Source organism: Ovis canadensis, chromosome 16 (genome assembly GCF_042477335.2).
Source record: "Ovis canadensis isolate MfBH-ARS-UI-01 breed Bighorn chromosome 16, ARS-UI_OviCan_v2, whole genome shotgun sequence".
In the NCBI taxonomy this organism is placed as follows: domain Eukaryota; kingdom Metazoa; phylum Chordata; class Mammalia; order Artiodactyla; family Bovidae; genus Ovis; species Ovis canadensis.
In genome coordinates, this window is record NC_091260.1 from 36,137,968 (window position 1) to 36,157,205 (window position 19,238).

Consider the following 19,238-nt stretch of genomic DNA (forward strand, 5'->3'; position numbering starts at 1 on the left):
AATAATACTGTCAATTGTTTACCTTGAAATGACAGACTCACTCTGTTCATTTTTGAAAAATCAAATGCCCAACTCCAAATAACCATAGCTCGCCTAGAAGCCATTGAAATGATGTTTCATGGGGGAAAAAAGTATCTAGTTCAGCTCAAACAATCCCACAAATGTTTTACCTGAAAACATCCATCATATCTTAGTATAGAGTTGTTGTTTAGTCGCTCAGTCATGTCCAACTCTTTGTGAACCCATGCACTGCAGCACTCCAGGCTCCCCTGTAGTTCTCCCAGAGTTTGCTCAGACTCATGCCCATTGAGTCGGTGATGCCAGTATACAGCAGAATTGCTTATGAGTACTTTCTATTTTGTCTAAAAAAAAGGCATCTCAAAAATCAATATTATTAAATTAAATGGCAGTTTTGTTTTAATGAAAGTCTATTGTTACTACTACCTTGATTTGTGCCAAGGAGCCCATTGTTTTGCCCATTTGCTCTCTTGCATGCTTGGTGTAAAAAGCAGTCCAGTGAAAAAGACATCTTGATATTATTATGAATATAGTTTTAACCTCATGAGGCCTGTCGGAGACCTCACCTCCAGGGTTCAATGGACCACACTTTGAGACCTACTGGCCAAAATCACAACCTTAATAGGAAGAGGAAATTGATTATAGAAGATGCTGAAGTAGCATTGCTGCTGCTGCTAAGTCCCTTCAGTCGTGTCCGACTCTGTGCGACCCCATAGACGGCAGCCCACCAGGCTCCCCTGTCCCTGGGACTCTCCAACCAAGAATACTGGAGTGGGTTGCCATTTCCTTCTCCAATGCATGAAAGTGAAAAGTGAAAGGGAAGTCGCTCAGTCGTGTCCAACTCTTAGCAATCCCATGGACTGCAGCCTACCAGGCTCCTCCGCCCACGGGATTTTCCAGGCAAGAATACTAGCGTTTAGTTAATTTAGTTAGCACAGGGGCATATTCTATACGGGAAAACTTGCAGGAATGCTAGAGATCTCCTGGGGTTCTCTCTCTGCTAATGTCAGGAGTGCAGAATCTGTGTTTCATATTTCACAAAGCTTTTTGGAAGGTGAAAGGAGGAAGATAAAAATTCATCACAGGAATAAAGATTCAATTATACACTGTGTGACCTACAGGAAAAAGAAAAAACTTCATTATATGTGGCCAAAATGAGGAGTGATACTTTTCAAACCACAGGTTACAATATCTCACTGCAAAAAGAAATGTTGCAATATTGCTTTTAGGGCATGCACGCAGGTCCGGTTTCATCATTAACTCATACCGCAGAAAGCACTAATCAATTGTGGCCTCAAAAGAGAATAATACAGAACTTTCCAAGCAACAAAAACAGCATAGTGCCTCAGGGAAACTCCACACACGAAGAGCTAGGCAGACAACTGCAGATCTTTTTCCCCTGCAGAATTTGCCTGCCCATTGGACATTGCTCACTTTTCTTCTGCTGCCACGCCCAAATTCTGGCATACACACTTCCTGTTCTGCAGCCCAAGCCCAGACAAAAGCTTCTCTCCTTGGCTTCTTTTAGTATGTTTTATTTTAAGTGTTTTTCAATAGGAAATTTAGTAAAAACTCAACAGGAAACAAATAACACACAAACAGTGTAAAATGGGCAGGCTTCCTGAGGTGGATAATGTCAGAGCTCTGCCCTTATCTCCGGGGAGCCTTTACAGAGAACACCTGAAAAAATCAGACTCCTCTCCCCCAGCTCTGCAGCCTCCATCCAGCTGCTCTCTACAGCTTGAACACAACATGTGGCCTTTATTTCTTTGACTTAAAGCTGGCACTCCTACTGACTGGCCTTAAGAAGTGAGAACAATAACCCCTGAAGGTATTTGGTATTTTCAACTTGCTTGATCCCCTGGCAAAAACAAATTTTGAAAGGATAGTTCCCAAAGGAACAAGCAAAATCTAACTAAGAAATATTCTAATTATGGACAGCAAACTGACCATGCCAAGGAAGGGGGTAGCAAAGGGTGTTGTGAGTAGCGTTTGCACATCACCTTTAACTTGAGAGGGCGCTGAATGACTTTGAGTGATCTCCTTCCTGGAGATGGAATAGAGGGAGGTATTTTGTTTGATGACTGCTGTTGCGCCACTTCCTGTTCTCACAGAGCATCCTTGTTTTATATTCCTATAGAACAGAGCCTCCCAGACCCCTTCCTGCCCAGAACAGTAGACCCCAGAAAAAGGAGGGACGATTCGGCATGCTCAATCAAATCTTCTGCAAGAACAGAAAGGAAGAGCAGAGGGCCTATCAGAAGGACCCCAGCAGGGACTGGCACAGGGGCGAGCATACCTCGGAAGTCGATGACATCATCACCACCTTTGACAGCAACGTGGATACCAACTGCCAAGAGCAGCCTGGTGAGCAGGTGGCTATGGTTGAGTTTAAGAAGAGGACCTCAGAAAACTCAAAATATCACTTGTCAGAAAAGAAGCCTCTGGCCCGTAAAGGGCTTCCACCAATCAGAACACAGAGCCTCCCACCCATCACCCTGGGCCATAACTTCCTGACAGCCTCCCAGGGGGCCACTTCCCATGCTGGCCTGAGCTCTGGTACTCATCATGCGGCTCAGAGATCTCAGAAAAGCCGAAGTGAGCAAGATTTGTTGAATAACAGAACTGGCTGCCAGGCATTGCTAGATAACTCTTGGAAAGGTGATTCTCACCCGGTGCTCTGTAAAGCCTGGACTATGTCTTCATCTGACAAGCTGCTAGACAGGTTGCTTACCAGCAGATCTGGCCACCAGGAAGTATCAGGGCCCCCACATCTTCCTCATCTACCTAATCCTTCATCAGGTAATGTCCTTCCTCATTCCTGACAGATTCTGTACAAGAAACATGTCATACCATCCTGAGTGAGGGAGAGTAGGTAGCCTGGAGGACTTCCCTTTAGTCCACTGGATTCAGGATGTCTAGGCTATGCAAACAGTCTGCTTTTCCAACCTGAGGGCAATTATCAGGTAGAAGCATGTGCCTTCTCATCTTATCCCATCCCACCAAATATGTGTGGTGACTTGCAGATTGGAGCAGCAATATTATTATTTCCACCAGCAAGGATTTTTAAGCAGGTATCCTCAGCAATATCACCTACAAGGGGTTGATTTGTTTGTGTGACAGTTTGCTTTTAAATCAGGTGTTCAGTGCCCACTGTGGGCCCACTGAACCAAAATTTTGGTGAGGCAGAAGGGAAAAGAGTAATGCCTTCCACATGTATGTGTAGAAAAGGAACACATCACACACTTATGGTTCAAGACTCCAAACAAGTCAAAGGATTACCTGGCAGATTACCTGTGTCTGCCTGCAGCTATGTAGCCCCTCATCCGAAGCAAACTATGTTCTTAATTTTTTGCTTGTCCTTCCAGAAGTATTTTATACATATTTAAGTATTTGTGTGTGTGTATATATATATATATATATACATTTTAAATAAATAAGCACATCACACTAAAGAATCTATATTTTTGTACACATACAAGCAATATATATATGTACTTTTCACCCATTTCTAAACAAACATATCACACTAAAACTTTTATTTATGTTTTTTTTTAATCACCCACAGGTGATTCTGAGGTACAGTAGAGACTAAGATCTATTGTTCTAAAGCACAGGCTTCAGAACAGCTGCCAAAATCAGGTCATTACTATAATAGCTTATTTTGTCATCAAGTGAATTAACCGCTAACATTTAAAAATCATGAAGTTTTTACATAAAAATTTATATTTCTAGCTTCTCTTGAGAAATTGAAAAATCCAGCAACACGAAACACAAATTCCATTTGGCAGTAATTGGCTAGATCTGAGTAACCAGTATCCCTATGGACACCACTTGGACATCATTGTCCCCAGTTTAGCCCAGTCCACACCACTCTCTAGTCTCTTTCCATGGAGTGTCTATTGTTCTTTATCAATAAGTTTCTGTTGCTTTTCTTATAGTGGGGTTAAGAGGGAAAATGATATGTTTCTTGAATCCATACTTCTTTCAAAAGTAGAAAAGTAAAAGACCAAGAGGGTTTATGTATATTTTAAGAAGTAGAGGAGATCAATATATCTTTGGAGGTAAGAATTATTCCTTCCCATTTAATATGCAGCATGAGCCTGGCTCTCCTCACTCATTTACACTTGCCTGGTGTCTGAAACCTGTGAGGCAGCATAACTCTTCTCTCATACATATTTATTTGTATTTAAATGTATCTATTTGAATAATACCTGACAGCTATTTCCTGAGAAGAACTTCCCTCAAGGTCTTACTTCCTGCTCAGAGCACTGGAGTGTGGGTAGTTTTCCTTGTGTTCTGTGGAGGGGAAAGGAAGCAAAGATATTAGTTTGCTGTCTTTTAACACTTTGATGGCCTCCAGGGCCTTGACTCAGCCTGCTTTCTGAAGTTAGTCCTGTCCTGGCTAATATCTTCTTTTTAGAAAAAAAAAAAAATTTTTTTTTTTTTTTAAATTTTTGAAAGTCTTGTTCTTTTTCTGTTCCCAGGACAGTCTGGGGCTGTTTTTTCTTTATCAGTTAGAATTGGTTCATATGTTGTAACAGAAACCCAAAGTAACAGTGGTTTAAGCAACATAGAAGTTTATTCTTCTCATATGAAAGAAGTTGAACGTTATGGTTCCCAGTGCTTGGTGAACCATGATCACTAGAGACCCAGGCTCCTTCCATCTGTATTCTCTACAACTTAACCTATGGCTTTCATCCTTTGGAGAAAGAGCAGGAGACAGGAGAGAGGCAGGGAGAAAGGAAGAGAGGGGGGAGGAAAATGGATGTCCCCAAACGGAATTATCTACCATTAATAAGTTATCTCCCATTGCTGGAGAAGGCAATGGCACCCCACTCCAGTACTCTTGCCTGGAAAATCCCATGGACAGAGGAGCCTGGTAGGCTGCAGTCCATGGGGTCGCTAAGAGTCAGACACGATTGAGTGACTTCACTTTCACTTTTCACTTTCATGCATTGGAGAAGGAAATGGCAACCCACTCCAATGTTCTTGCCTGGAGAGTCCCAGGGACGGGGGAGCCTGGTGAGCTGCTGTCTATGGGGTCGTACAGAGTCGGACGCGACTGAAGCAACTTAGCAGCAGCAACAGCTCCCATCTCTTCTCGGCCTTTTGGCTAACCTCAAGTGTAATAAGTTATTGCCCATAAGTCCTAGAGTCTGCTTCCATCTCATTGGCCAGAACTTTAGTCACATGACTGCCTACCTGCAAGGGAGACTGGGAATTGTTGTCTTTTACTTGATCACATGACTGTACCTCCAAAACTGGATTTTCGTTTCTAAGAGAAAGAAGGGAGTAGATATTGAATAGAGAATTCATAGATTCTGTCACATGTCCCATCTAAAACTTTCCATATTACTTAAAATAAAAGAAAATTCAATAAAGTTGGCTTGAGGATTGATTTCACTTTTCCAGTGAAGTAACTTGAAAAGTCCCTAGGGGCAGGAAAGCAGAAAAGAACTAGCAGAATCCTCCAAGGGAATTTTAAATGATTAGCTGTGCCTGGATCAAAGCTTTTATTTTTTTCAACCAATGTTTTTGAGTGCTGATAATAACTAGGAGCCGCTGTAGGTAACTGAGTCATGACAAGATAAATATCCCAAGAATCTTCAGTCTATAAATGAACTTTCAGGAACATGGATTTTCTAAGTTGATTATACAACTCACTTTAAATTTATTTTCTTCTTATGTTTACATATGAAAATCATGAGGGTTTTAAATGGAAAGGACCCTAGTCTTCACTCATTTTTTAAATGATTATTGAGTGTCTATTATTATAATTTATCAAGAGGCAGCATATCCAGAGGTTAAGAGAAAATCTCTTTTTTTTTTTTTTTTTTCTGTTTTTGGCTACCACATGGCTTATAGGATCTTAGTTCCCCAGATAAGAACTGAACCTGGGTCCACAGCAATCAAAGACCTGAGTCCTAACCACTGGACCACCAGGGAATTCTCCAAGGGAGGTCTTTTAAAGTCACATTTTTGTTGTTGTTTTGTCAATAAGTCCTGGCTCTCTTTTACTTGCTGTTAATGAATCTCTCTAAACCTTTATTTCCTTGTGTCAAAAATGGGAAGAAATACCCAACTTTTAGGGTTGTGAATTGATAGTAAGGTTAAATAAATTGATACATTTATAATACTTAAAATAGTGACTTTAACATAGTACTATACAAATACACACAAATTTGTGGGGGGTTTTAAAAACTATGTGCCAGGCCCTACACTAAGCCCAGTGTCTTAGAAACAAGCTATAGATGATGACATTTAAGCAAATATACTATTCAACTGCCTTTTTGCTCTCAGACCTAATCTCTTACTTCCAACTCTATTCTATATCTCAGGAAACTATGCCTCCCCGGCTCCCTGGAAGCTGCCTCCAGGTATTTTTGGTGAAGTGCCAGGAGGCATTGGCAAAAGTAAGAGCAGGAGAAAGAGGAAAACCAGCGCAGTTCTCCTCAGTGTCCCTCTGCTTCCTATGGAATCTCCAGTAAGGGTTCCACTCCTCCTACTTCCTCCACACAGCCCCTCACTTGTGGTTCTGGCTCCCACTAGCTTCTGGGCCTTGGTAATACCAGCTCTTTCTCTTATACTCCAGACTAGAAGTGGTTGCATCCTCCTTCTGTGGTTAATTTCTGGATGTCCTTTAACCTTGTCATCTGACTTCTCAGCTTTTCCACCACCAGTATAACGAAACTTCTATATGAAATTGCCTCTCTTTCAGAGGCCTAAAGAGGGCTCCATTTTCCTGAATGAGCCCTGATTGATAAGGCAAGACATGTCATCTCTCTCAGTTATAATTTTCCTACTCTCTGGATACACAGTCTGGGGCTGTTTCGTTTCATGAAGGCCTTTCCAGTTATAATGTACATAGCCTAGAAAAGTTAAAACAATTTGTTCAGTCTTAACAACAAATTAGTGACGTATTCAGAACTTTAACCCAGATCTCCTAAGAAGTTACCACACAGCCTCTTGGTGGCTCAGAGGTAAACAGTCCACCTGCAATGCAGGTAGAGGTGGGTTCAGTCCCTGGGTTGGGAAGATCCCCTGGAGGAGGAAATGGCCACCCACTTCAGTATCCTTGCCAGGGACAATACCACGGACAGGGGAGCCTGGTGGGTTACAGTCCATCGGGTCACGAAGAGTCAGGCTGAGCACATGCACAATGGTGGTAGAAGCAGATCAGTCGCTAAGTCCTGTCTGACTCTGCAGCCCCATGCACTGTAGCCCACCAGGCTCCGCTGCCCATGGGATTTTCCAAGCAAGAATACTGGAGTGGGTTGCTATTTCCTCCTCCGGGTGATCTTCCCAACCCAGGGATCGAACCCACAAAATAAGGGCTTCCCTTATTTCTGTCTTTAAATCTCAAAGTCCAAAAAAAAATAAATTAAATACATAAATAAATAAATAAATCTCAAAGTCCAGTTGATAGCATGCTTACCAAATTATTTACAATGTGATTTTCTTAGAAACTATACCATCCTCCCTCAAAGAAAAATATTTCTGCCTTATGGATTTTATTTTTGCAAAAATTTTTAACCCAATTTGAGATTCTTTTTATGACTACTGAAACTTCCAGACTACAGTTGGGAGAGTTCACTTAAGTGGTTTAAATTGTTGGTTTAGGCGGGTTGAAACTCAGCAGATTTCTGCACTGAGCTCCCATACTTGATGTGAAAACCTAATGTGGTAAAGCAATTGGGTACTATAAATCATACCACTACACCACTGGATTGAACTTGGATCATCTCTCTCCCCTGGATTTTTTCTTTTCCTGCCCTGGGTTTAGTAGAAATAATATGGGCTAGCAGTGATTACTACCGTTTGAATTCCTGGAAGCTAATATCCTGTGCTGACTTCAGCAACCCTGAACATTTAGCTGTAATGATTATTGCTTAACATTTATTGAGACCTGTCAGTGGGCTAGATGGAGAGGATGGGGGATAAGGCACTTAACCTAAATGAGGAACTTGGAGCACATCAGTTTAATTCATTGCAAGCAGCTTTCAGAGAAAATGGAACAGAGAGTTCTGTGGTATTTGCTACCAGCCTGGTTATTTACAAGTCATCACAAGGAGTCTAAGAAAGTGCTTGCTTCCTTTCTCGCTCAAGAGAGAACTTTCTTCTCCAGAATTTTCTAGACTATCCCAGCAACAACTCCCTCTCCTCCCTGCATAGGTCTGATGTCATGACCACCGTTGTTTAAACCCATCAGCAGCTTTGCATCTTTCTAGGACAAAGGCCAGATTCTTTAGCTGGCAAAGTCCTCCCAACGTAGCCTGGCCTCACTTACCTTTCTCAACTTCTGCACCTCCCATTTCAATCCTTCACCCTGCCCCCATCCCCTTGAACAGTTCCTGGAATATCTCTAAGCTCTTGAGGACCCCATACCTTTTACTCTATGACGTCTTTGCCCATGTTTTGTTTTGTTTTTCTTTTAACCTTCCATCCACTGAGTGCTTGATAGATTTCTACAATCTTTTAAGAACCAGCCCAAACTTGCCTCCTATGTAGAAGGCTCCTGACTGCTGTAGGAGGTGTGGCCCGTTTTTACTATCCATCATGAAAGAATCCCTCCTCCGCCTTGTTAAGCCTCCTCAGGGGCAGTAAACCACAAACTTCCCTTTCAATAGCACTGCAGGAGAGGAATTTTTAATCCCCATTTTAGAGATGAAGAAATTGGAGGATTGGAGTGGTTACCCCACCTACCTAAGGTCATAAGGTAGCTAGGAAGTGGCAGAGCAGATGTTTAAGCAAGGTCTATGGGATTCAAAATTCTCCAAGACAGGCTTCAGCAATACGTGAACAGTGAACTTACAGATGTTCATGCTGGTTTTAGAAAAGGCAGAGGAACCAGAGATCAAATTGCCAACATCCGCTGGATCATGGAAAAAGCAAGAGAGTTCCAGAAAAACACCTATTTCTGCTTTATTGACTATGCCAAAGCCTTTGACTGTGTGGATCACAATAAACTGTGGAAAATTCTGAAAGAGATGGGAATACCAGACCACCTGACCTGCCTCTTGAGAAATCTGTATGCAGGTCAGGAAGCAACAGTTAGAACTGGACATGGAACAACAGACTGGTTCCAAATAGGAAAAGGAGTACGTCAAGGCTGTATATTGTCACCCTGCTTATTTAACTTATATGCAGAGTACATCATGAGAAATGCTGGACTGGAAGAAACACAAGCTGGAATCAAGATTGCCGGGAGAAATATCAATAACCTCAGATATGCAGATGACACCACCCTTATGGCAGAAAGTGAAGAGGAACTAAAAAGCCTCTTGAGGAAAGTGAAAGAGGAGAGTGAAAAAGTTGGCTTAAAGCTCAACATTCAGAAAACAAAGATCATGGCATCTGGTCCCATCGCTTCATGGGAAATAGATGGGGAAACAGTGGAAACAGTGGCTGACTTTATTTTTTGGGGCTCCAAAATCACTGCAGATGGTGACTGCAGCCATGAAATTAAAAGATGCTTACTCCTTGGAAGAAAAATTATGACCAACCTAGATAGCATAATCAAAAGCAGAGACATTACTTTGCCAGCTAATGTCCATCTAGTCAAGGCTGAGCGCCGAAGAATTGATGCATTTGAACTGTGGTGTTGGAGAGGACTCTTGAGAGTCCCTTGGACTGCAAGGAGATCCAACCAGTCCATTCTGAAGGAGATCAGCCCTGGGATTTCTTTGGAAGGAATGATGCTAAAGCTGAAACTCCAGTACTTTGGCCACCTCATGCGAAGAGTTGACTCATTGGAAATGACTCTGATGCTGGAAGGGATTGGGGGCAGGAGGAGAAGGGGATGACCGAGGATGAGATGGCTGGATGGCATCCCTGACTCGATGGACGTGAGTCTGAGTGAACTCTGGGAGTTGGTGATGGACAGGGAGGCCAGGCGTGCTGCGATTCATGGGGTCGCAAAGAGTCAGACACGACTGAGTGACTGAACTGAATGAACTGATGGGATTTAAGACGCATTGATCTCTCTGAACCCTTCTTTCCTCTGTGATATCTTCACAGCGCTACTCATAGCCTTCAAAAGTACTATTATCTGTTTCCATTCCCATCAGCCACTTTGAGCACCTTGCCTTCTCTTTGTACTCTAGTCTCTGGGATGCAAAGAGTTTGCAAGAGATGAGTGCTGAATGTATTTGTTATTATTATTGATCTTCATTCTCTTCTATTTCCTTATGTAACTGTGAAAAAATTTCTGCCTTTTTATTCTAAGATAGTGGTCATCCTCCACAGGCTGGACACTCCCTGAAAGCTCCCGCAGCACAGATAAGAGGTCTTTGAACTATGCACATTCTACCCTGTTCTTCAAAACTGAGCAAAATGTCAGGGTGGCAAAAAGTAACTCTCCTCCCACCTCCTCCCAAATCACTGCTGAAGTCCCTCTCTGCCACTGCTTCCATCCTATCTATACCATTTTGGCCCCTAAGGAGGCAGCATGGTGTGGATTTTAGGTCCAGACAGACCTGGGTTGGGTCCAGATTCTGTCACCTCCTGTCATATGACCTTGAGCTCCATTCAGAACTCCTCCAAATCACAGTGTCCTCATTTGGAAATTGGGGATGATAGTACCTTTCTCACAAGGGAAAGTGACCGTTAGGATGAAATGAGATTACATATATAGCAGTTAGTCCCGTGCTTGACCATAGTAAGTGCTCAATAGTGTTACCCGTAATTATCATCTCATTTTTGGTTTTTCAAATTTCTGCTCCACTGTTCATGGATAAATAATCAGATATGAGTTGATACAGGTTTTACTGTAATTCTACTCAGGAATTTTTTTTTTTAAACAATGGTTTATGAGCTTCCCTCATGGCTCAGATGGCAAAAACATCTGCTTGCAATGCAGGAGACCCAGGTTCGATCCCTGGGTAGGGAAGATCCTCTGGAGAAGGAAATGGCAACCCAGTCTAGTACTCTTGCCTGGAAAATTCCATGGATGGAGGAACCTCGTAGGCTACAGTTCATGCGGCTGGACAGGACTGAGCAATTTCACTTTCGCTTTCACCTATGAGATTATTTAACCTTCAAAGTTCAAAGGAATAAAAATATAAAGGCAAAATGTACACCCAGGAGACTGGAAATTTTGCTTAATATACATCAAATGACACTGTTCATACTACCACCCCTAAAACCCTACGACTGGACTCACCGAAGCAGATAAGCGGTGGATCTTTTCCCCCTGTTCTAAGGACTACTTTACTCAAACAGAAGACTTAAATCCTATGGGCCTCACTATAGTGACTCTGGTTCCTAGACTGCTAAGTAAAATATCAAATGAATACATGCTCCACTCTCTAGGAGATTATATTTAAAAATGCCACAGAGTAACACTGTAATAATTGCTAATGTCTATTGTTTACTTTATAAGCTAAATGCTTTACCTTTGTTCTCCTAGTTAATCTTTATAACAACTGGAAAAGACAGAGAAAGCTATTATCCACTTTTTACTTATGAGGAAGTTGAGATTTAGAGAGAGAACATCACTTGCTCAAGTTGGGAATTAAACCTAAGGATCCTGTCTGATCCTGTTGTTCTTGTTGTTCATTCACTCAGCTCTGTCCAACTCTTTGAGACCCCATGGACTGCAGCATGCCAGGCTTCCCTGTCCTTCACCATCCCTCAGACCTTGCTCAAACTCATGCCTATTGAGTCAGTGATGCTATCCAACCATCTTGTCTGTCATCCCCTTCTCCTACCTTCAACCTTACCCAGCATCAGGGTCTTTTCCAATGAGTAGGCTCTTTGCATCAGGTGGTCAAAGTATTGGAGCTTCAGCTTCAGCCTCAGTCCTTTCAAAGAATATTTAGGACTGATTTCCTTTAGGATTGACTGGTTTGATATCCTTGTAGTCCAAGGGGCTCTCAAGAGTTTTTTCCAGCATCACAGTTTGAAAGCATCAATTCTTTCAAACAGCTCAGCCTGCTGTATGGTCCAACTCTCATATCCACACATGTCTACTGGAAAAACCATAGCTTTGACTAGACAGACCTTTGTTGGCAAAGTAATTTCTCTGCTTTTAAATATGCTGTCTAGGTTGGTCATAGCTTTTCTTCCAAGGAGCAAGCATCTTTTAATTTCATGGCTGCAGTCACCATCTGCAGTGATTTTGGAGCCTAGAAAAATAAAATCTGTCACTGTTTCCATTGTTTCCCCATCTATTTGCATGGAGTGATAGGACCAGATGCAATGATTTTAGTTTCATGAATATTGAGTTTTAAGCCATGTTTTTCATTCTCCTCTTTCACTTTCATCAAGAGGCTCTTTAGTTTTTCTTTGCTTTCTGCCATAAGGGTGGTGTCATCTGCAAATCTGAGGTTATTGATATTTCTCCTGGTAATCTTGATTCCAGCTTGTGCTTCATCCAGCCTGGCATTTCTGATGATGTACTCTGCGTACAAGTTAAATAAGCAGGGTGACAGGATACAGCCTTGACTTACTCCTTTCCCAATTTGGAAAGTCTATTCTTCCATGTCCAGTTCTAACTGTTGCTTCCTGACCTGCATACAGATTTCTCAAGAGGCAGGTCAGGTGGTCTGGTATTCACATCTCTTGAAGAATTCTCCAGTTTATTGTGATCCACAGAGTCAAAGGCTTTGGCATAGTCAATAAAGCAGAAGTAGATGCTTTTCTGGAACTCTTTTGCTTTTTCTATAATCCAACAGATGTTGGCAATTTGATCTCTGGTTCCTCTGTCTTTTCTAAATCCAGCATGAACATCTGGAAATTCACGGTTGACGTACTACTGAAGCCTGGCTTGGAGAATTTTGAGCATTATTTTGCTACCATGTGAGATGAGTGCAATTGTGCGGTAGTTTGAGCATTCTTTGGCATTGCCTTTCTTTGGGATTGGAATGAAAACTGACCTTTTCCAGTCCTGTGGCCACTGCTGAGTTTTCCACATTTGCTGGCATATTGAGTGCAGCACTTTCACAGCATCATCTTTCAGGATTTGAAATAGCTCCACTGGAATTCCATCACCTCCACTAACTTTGTTTGTAGTAATGCTTCCTAGGCCAACTTGACTTCACATTCCAGGATGTCTGGCTCTAGGTGAGTGATCACAGTATCATGGTTATCTTGGTCATGAAAATCTTTTTTGTACAGTTCTTCTGTGTATTCTTGCCACCTCTCCTTAATATATTCTGCTTCTGTTAGGTCCATACCATTTCTGTCCTTTATTGAGCCCATCTTTGCATGAAATGTTCCCTTGGTATCTCTAATTTTCTTGAAGAGATCTCTAGTCTTTCTCATTCTGTTGTTTTCCTCTATTTCTTTACACTGATCACTAAGGAAGGCTTTCTTATCTCTCCTTGCTGTTCTTTGGAACTCTGCATTCAAATGGGTATCTTTCCTTTTCTCCTTTGCCTTTTGCATCTTTTCTTTTCTCAGCTGTTTGTAAGGCTGCCTTAGGCAACCATCTTGCCTTTTTGCATTTCTTTTTCTTGGGGATGGGCTTGATCACTGGCTTCTGTACAATGTCATGAACCTCTGTCCATAGTTCTTCAGGCACTCTAGATCTAATCCATTGAATCTATTTGTCACTTCCACTGTATAATTGTAAGGGATTTGATTTAGGTCATACCTAAATGGTCTAGTGGTTTTCCCTACTTTCTTCAATTTAAGTCTGAATTTGGCTATGAGTTCATGGTCCGAGCCACAGTTAGCTCCTGGTCTTGTTTTTGCTTACCGTATAGAGCTTCTCCATCTTTGGCTGCAAAGAATATAATCAATCTGATTTGGGTATTGACCATCTGGTGATCTCCATGTGTAGTATCTTCTCTTGTGTTGTTGGAAGAGGGTGTTTGCTATGACCAGTGTGTTATCTTAGCAAATCTCTGTTAGCCTTTGCTGTGCTTCATTTTGTACTTCAAGGCCAAATTTGCCTGTTACTCCAGTTATCTCTTGACTTCCTACTTTTGCATCCCAGTCCCCTAACTTTTGCATTCCAGTCCCCATGTGCTAATAAATGTTTAATAGGTGGCTGTTCAGAGAAAAATCAGTGCTTGTTGATTTCTCTGATGTAAGTACTCCCACCATGGCTGATGTCAAGCCACTAAGTGTGATGTCAACCATCTCACAAAATTCCTGAAAATTGGTATGCACAGCTCTAGTATAGCACTACTGGTCATTTAAATGATATATTCCAGGTCTCCAAAATGCTTTCATTCACCTCTCGTCTTCCATCTCATCATTCTCAATCCTGGATTCGTATTAGAATCACCTGGGAGCTGAAACAAATCTAGCATTCTATCCAGCCCCTGAGATACTCATTTAATCGGTGTTTAGTCAGAGTAGCATCTTTTTTTTTTTTTTTAACTCCTCAGATAATGTCTCAGTGCAGCCAGGATTGAGAAACACTGATCTTGAAGAATATATCCTACTCATCACCCACTCTTCAACACAGATTCACAAATACATGATACATTAATACCCTATTTTATTTTTCCAACGTTTAAGTTTTGTGCAGTATATGACCAACAATGCTTGGGTTTTTGTTTTTTAATTTTTATTTATTTTGGCCGCACTGGGTCTTTGTTGCTTTGTTTGAGTTTTCTCTAGTTGCCACGAGTTGAGTCTAATCTTCATTGCAGTCCACACTCTTCTCTTTGCAGTGGCTTTTCTTGTTGAAGAGCACAGGCTGTAAGTGTGTGGGTTTCAGTAGCTGCAGCACACAGGCTCAGTAGTTGTGACTCCCAGGCCATAGGGTTGTGTGGGCCTCAGTTTGCTCAAGAACTCAGGCTCAGTGGTTGTGGCGCCCAGCCTTGATTGCTGCAGAACATGAGGAATCTTCCCAAACCAGGACTCAAACCCATGTCCCCTGCATTAGCAGGTGGATTCTTATCCACAAGGACACTGGGGAAGTCCCTAATTGTGCTTGTTTATATTTTTTTAAGCTAGTTTACTCAAGAAATTATTTTGGATACATTTTTCCTTTCACTTAAATGGTGACTGGCATGTGCTAGAAACTGAATATTGTGTAGTTATTTTGTTGTTAACATCATAAATTTTATGATCTATAACAACTTGTATGATTCTCTAATCCACTGGATTTTATAATTTGCACTTGGTTGAGTCTCAAATGATTGACGCAAATTATGTTTGTCCCCAGGACAAAATTTTCAGCATCTCTCCCCAAACAGACCCAAAATCAGAGATCTTCCTTTTACTCGGAACAACCTAGCTCCCCTACCAGACCAAAAATGTAAGTATTTTCAGTCTTCCTCAGCTTCCTTTGGAAATAGTAGTGCTGTTATTAGGACTAAATGTTATTTCGGTTTACTTTCATTTTTCCAAGAGAACATCAAGTACCAAAATTTGAAAATTGTAGGAAAATAGACTAGAGACAGTCTTTAAAGCTCCATCCAAAATGGTAATGCTTGTTTAAAAGAAACACTCGCTTCCTTGAGGAATTTTTATGTTTGGACTATAAAAACAATAACAGAAGTTTACTTTGCAATGTACTATTTAATGTCTTTAATGCTTTAAAAATTATTCTAAGACTGGCTTCCTGACATTGTTTTCCTTACAACGTTGGACAGATAGAAATGTGTGTTACTTCGGTACTCACAGGCCTGCAGTCCTTAGCAGAAAGGAATAATCAAGTATGATGTTCATCAGGTTTACCTTTGGCATTATTTTATATAAAACTTCTCACAATATAAACTGTTAATATATTCTATTCACCAAGTGATCAAGTTTGCCTGTGTCTAAGTATTATCTGGGGTGCTTATTATAAAATGGATTCCAGGGCCCCACACTCAGAAATTCTGAGTCTGTATATGCTTATATCTGTACTCTGGGACAGTGTAGATTAGAAAACTGATTCAGAGAGGTCACATGACTCACCCATTATTATTTAGGCAGTAAGTTGCAGAGCTATAGGATACTGAGTCAGCTGCTTCAAGGAACAAATAGTACTCACTGGATTCTAATTTCCTTTCTTCCTGTTCTTCCTATCCCAACGCACTGGTTTATAAAGTGTGCAAGCACTCGCATGCACATGTACACATACACTCTCTACATCATCTTAATTGCAGAGATTAGATGATTTAGAAGCTGCTCTATTTAAGACAAGTCCCTTACCCTTTCTTTACTTCAAATCCTTCAGGTAGCCTGTAAGAGTATTGCAACCTGAAAAGATTGTTGAGAGGATTAAATGAGATGACATACGCAAAATCCTTGGCAACCATTTGTACAGAGTAAATATTCAACATATCTTTTCTGCCCCAGACGGCAGTTCGAATGGGACAAGTCAAGAGTTCTAGAACCCTTTGGTTAAAAACCATGGGGTCTTAGGACAACTCTGTCTTTTTTTTTTTTTCCAGATAAGGAAAGGGAGAAGTGGAGATTTGTCCAAAGTCATACACAGACTTAGTAGCAGAAACCAAGACCTCTTCCTTGACAGATTATTTTCCTTGCCCTTACTAATTGGTCTAAAGAGAGAGTTTTGGATGGTGTGAATTCAATCACTGAATGAAATTCAAGTCTGACTTTGTCTTTAAGCAGAAATGTAGTCACAAAGACATCTAAGGAAAGAGTCACTTAGTCTTAAATCCAGTATGGCCTAGACAAGCCAAAGAGAGAGGATTTTCTTTGGCAGAGCCCAGCAGCTTTGCTTTTCATGATTAAATTTAAGGAGACAGGGAAAGATAAAGATCTTTGATCAACTATAGCTCTATGAAAAAGAAATGGAAAGGTACAGCGCCTGTCCTGAAAGAAAACTGAGAACCTTTTGAGGTTTGCATAAAAGCACAGTACAAACATCTTGGGGCTTATTTAGGGCCTTGTGCTGACTTGGCTTTCAAGGGCTGCTCCACCCAAGGAAAAGAGAACTTTGCCAGGCACGCACAGCCTGATCATGTTTTCACCAAACTCAGCTCCACCTCATATTGTGCATATTTGATTTCCCTGACTGGAGCTTCCTAGGTTGCACCAGTGGTAAAGAAAACCTGTCTGCCGATACAGGAGACATAAGAGACGCAGATTCAATCCTTGGGTCAGGAAGATCCCCTGGAGATGGGCATGGCAACCCACTCCAGTATTCTTGCCTGGAGAATCCCATGGACAGAGGAGGCTGACAAAGAGTCAGACACGACTGAAGCAACTTAGCATGCACACACAACATCCCTGACTACGTGTAAGCTTGATAGGTAGATACACAGGACTATCCCCTGAAGTTTAGCTCTCTGCAAGGAAAACTTCTTAGAAGCGCCTCTATTCCTTCAGATATAACGCAGTTCTTCTACCACCATTCCATTCCTAAGAGAAGAAAACCCTGAAAGTCTTTCCTTCTATTCTTTCCTCCCAGTTCTGTCTGGAGAACCTCTACGGACCAACCGAGTGCTTCCTGCTATTCCAAGCCAGCGGGGACACAGTCCACCAGCTGAAGAGAGTGAAAAATCTGCCAGTTCCACCAGTGATGCAAACTAGCTGTGGGTCACTGAAAATATAGACAAGATCTATTTTCAACTGTCAAAGAACAAGATTACTCTAGTTCATAAGAACAAAGACTGATCTAGTAAATTGCATTCTATAAGCCATTCATGGTTTTATAACTCAAAGTTCTTTGTTCCACATAAGCACTTAGAATCTTTGATTGTGTATATATTGTAAGTCTGTGAGTTTCTGTGACCTCTACAAGTCAAAATAAAAAGTCACAGTATGTTATCAGCAGGGAACCTTAGTTATATTTGGTTTGTTTTGTGGCATGTTTGCTGATTTTTTTTAATGATTTTCTGTTTTTAAAAAATATATGCCTTGCTGAATAAAAAAGAAAGCACATTCCATATGTGTTATTTACATTGACTGCAATTCCACTTTGGGTTAACAAAACTTAATTAAAATTAAAACAGTAAATTTCTTTCATCAGTCAGTGTTTATGGCTTTTAAGTGTACAATCATCTACAAAATATTTTCCAACACTGTCAGTTCCTGGCTAGAGATCAAATCATTCAACAATGTTTATATATCTTCTTTGTTACAAGATTATTTCCACCTATTGTCATTTTCAGATATGATTGTTTGTTCTAATAGAGAAGATCATGTGAGTTAGAAAGGTCTACATCTTGACCTAATGGAATGAAATAGACATTTCTCATGCATTCCTCAAACACTCTACATATTTAATCATTTTTTTTTTCTGTTTCAAAATAATGGTCTCTGTCTACTCAAGATATTCCCTCTTATGACGTAGCAAATTTCAAAAAGACTATTACTAACTACAGATCTCCTTACTAAATGGTTTGTGTATTGTTTGGATTAATTGAAACTTCAAGATTTAGCCATATAAGATCATACTCACTCCATGTTATTACCAAACTTGGTAGTAGTACATTTACTATTCTATGTTAGTATTATTAATATTTATTTAGGGAGATCAGACTGTGCCATTAGCTAGATAGAAGCTCTTTTGAGGCCAAATCATAGTAACTTGGCTTTACACATCTAGAAATGTGTACAGTACTTGGAACATACTTAGGCGCTCAATCATCTATTCTTTTTTTCTTTAGGAAAGAAGGAAGGAAAGAAAATAGGGAGACAGAGAAGTAGTTGGCAAGGTAGAGAGATGTAAGAAGTGATAATGAAAGAAGTTACTAGTCCACAGTCTCATTTTGCTATTGATAGTTATCTGTATCAGGGATTATAAAAGAATAAACCTATCAACCTCCCAAGCTAGACAGTAGCTAGAGGGAGAGCAGTTTCTGGTACAAATGGAAGAGCTCCCAGGACATAGATTCTGAAGGGCTTTCTTTGTGTGTGTGTGTGGGGGGGGGGGGGGGGGGGGGGGGGTGGGGGGCGGGGGGCAGCTAGTTTTGTCTTTGAATAATCATTCTTTACAAATATCAGGCTATTCAGTTGTATCACTTAGCTACTTGTGAATCCATGAGTAGATACTGGCCCTACACTGCCTCAACTAGCCAGGATAGTCTAGCCTCTGCTTCAGTAATAAGCAACTCCAGAATCTCATTGGGTAACACAATATTTTTTTTTCTCATTCACAATACATGTCTCATTTCTAGCTGGCAGAGTTGGCTGATGTAGATTCCCCTTCAACTTGCACTTCCTTAGTCACCAAAATGGAGAAAATCAGAGGTGAGTCTCAGCACTTCCTCCCACATTTTATTTGCTAAATTAAGTCATATGGACATGCCAAACTTCAAAGCAGATACAGAAATGCAATCTTTCTGTTTGTGTCAGGAAGGGAG

The 19,238-nt window shown here is 41.0% G+C and overlaps 1 protein-coding gene across 2 annotated transcripts in view; it reads left to right on the top strand.

Moving 5' to 3' along the window:
* ANKRD55 (ankyrin repeat domain 55) overlaps positions 1-17,819 on the top strand; it is a 112,116-nt gene extending 94,297 nt beyond the window's left edge. For both annotated transcript variants that reach the window (XM_069555951.1, XM_069555950.1), the window contains exons 10-12: positions 2,159-2,820; positions 15,143-15,235; positions 17,342-17,819. In XM_069555951.1, the coding sequence (XP_069412052.1) occupies positions 2,159-2,820; positions 15,143-15,235; positions 17,342-17,463 (877 nt within the window). In that variant the 3' untranslated portion in view covers positions 17,464-17,819. The remainder of the gene's footprint in view (positions 1-2,158; positions 2,821-15,142; positions 15,236-17,341) is intronic.
* Positions 17,820-19,238: the final 1,419 nt, after the last annotated feature.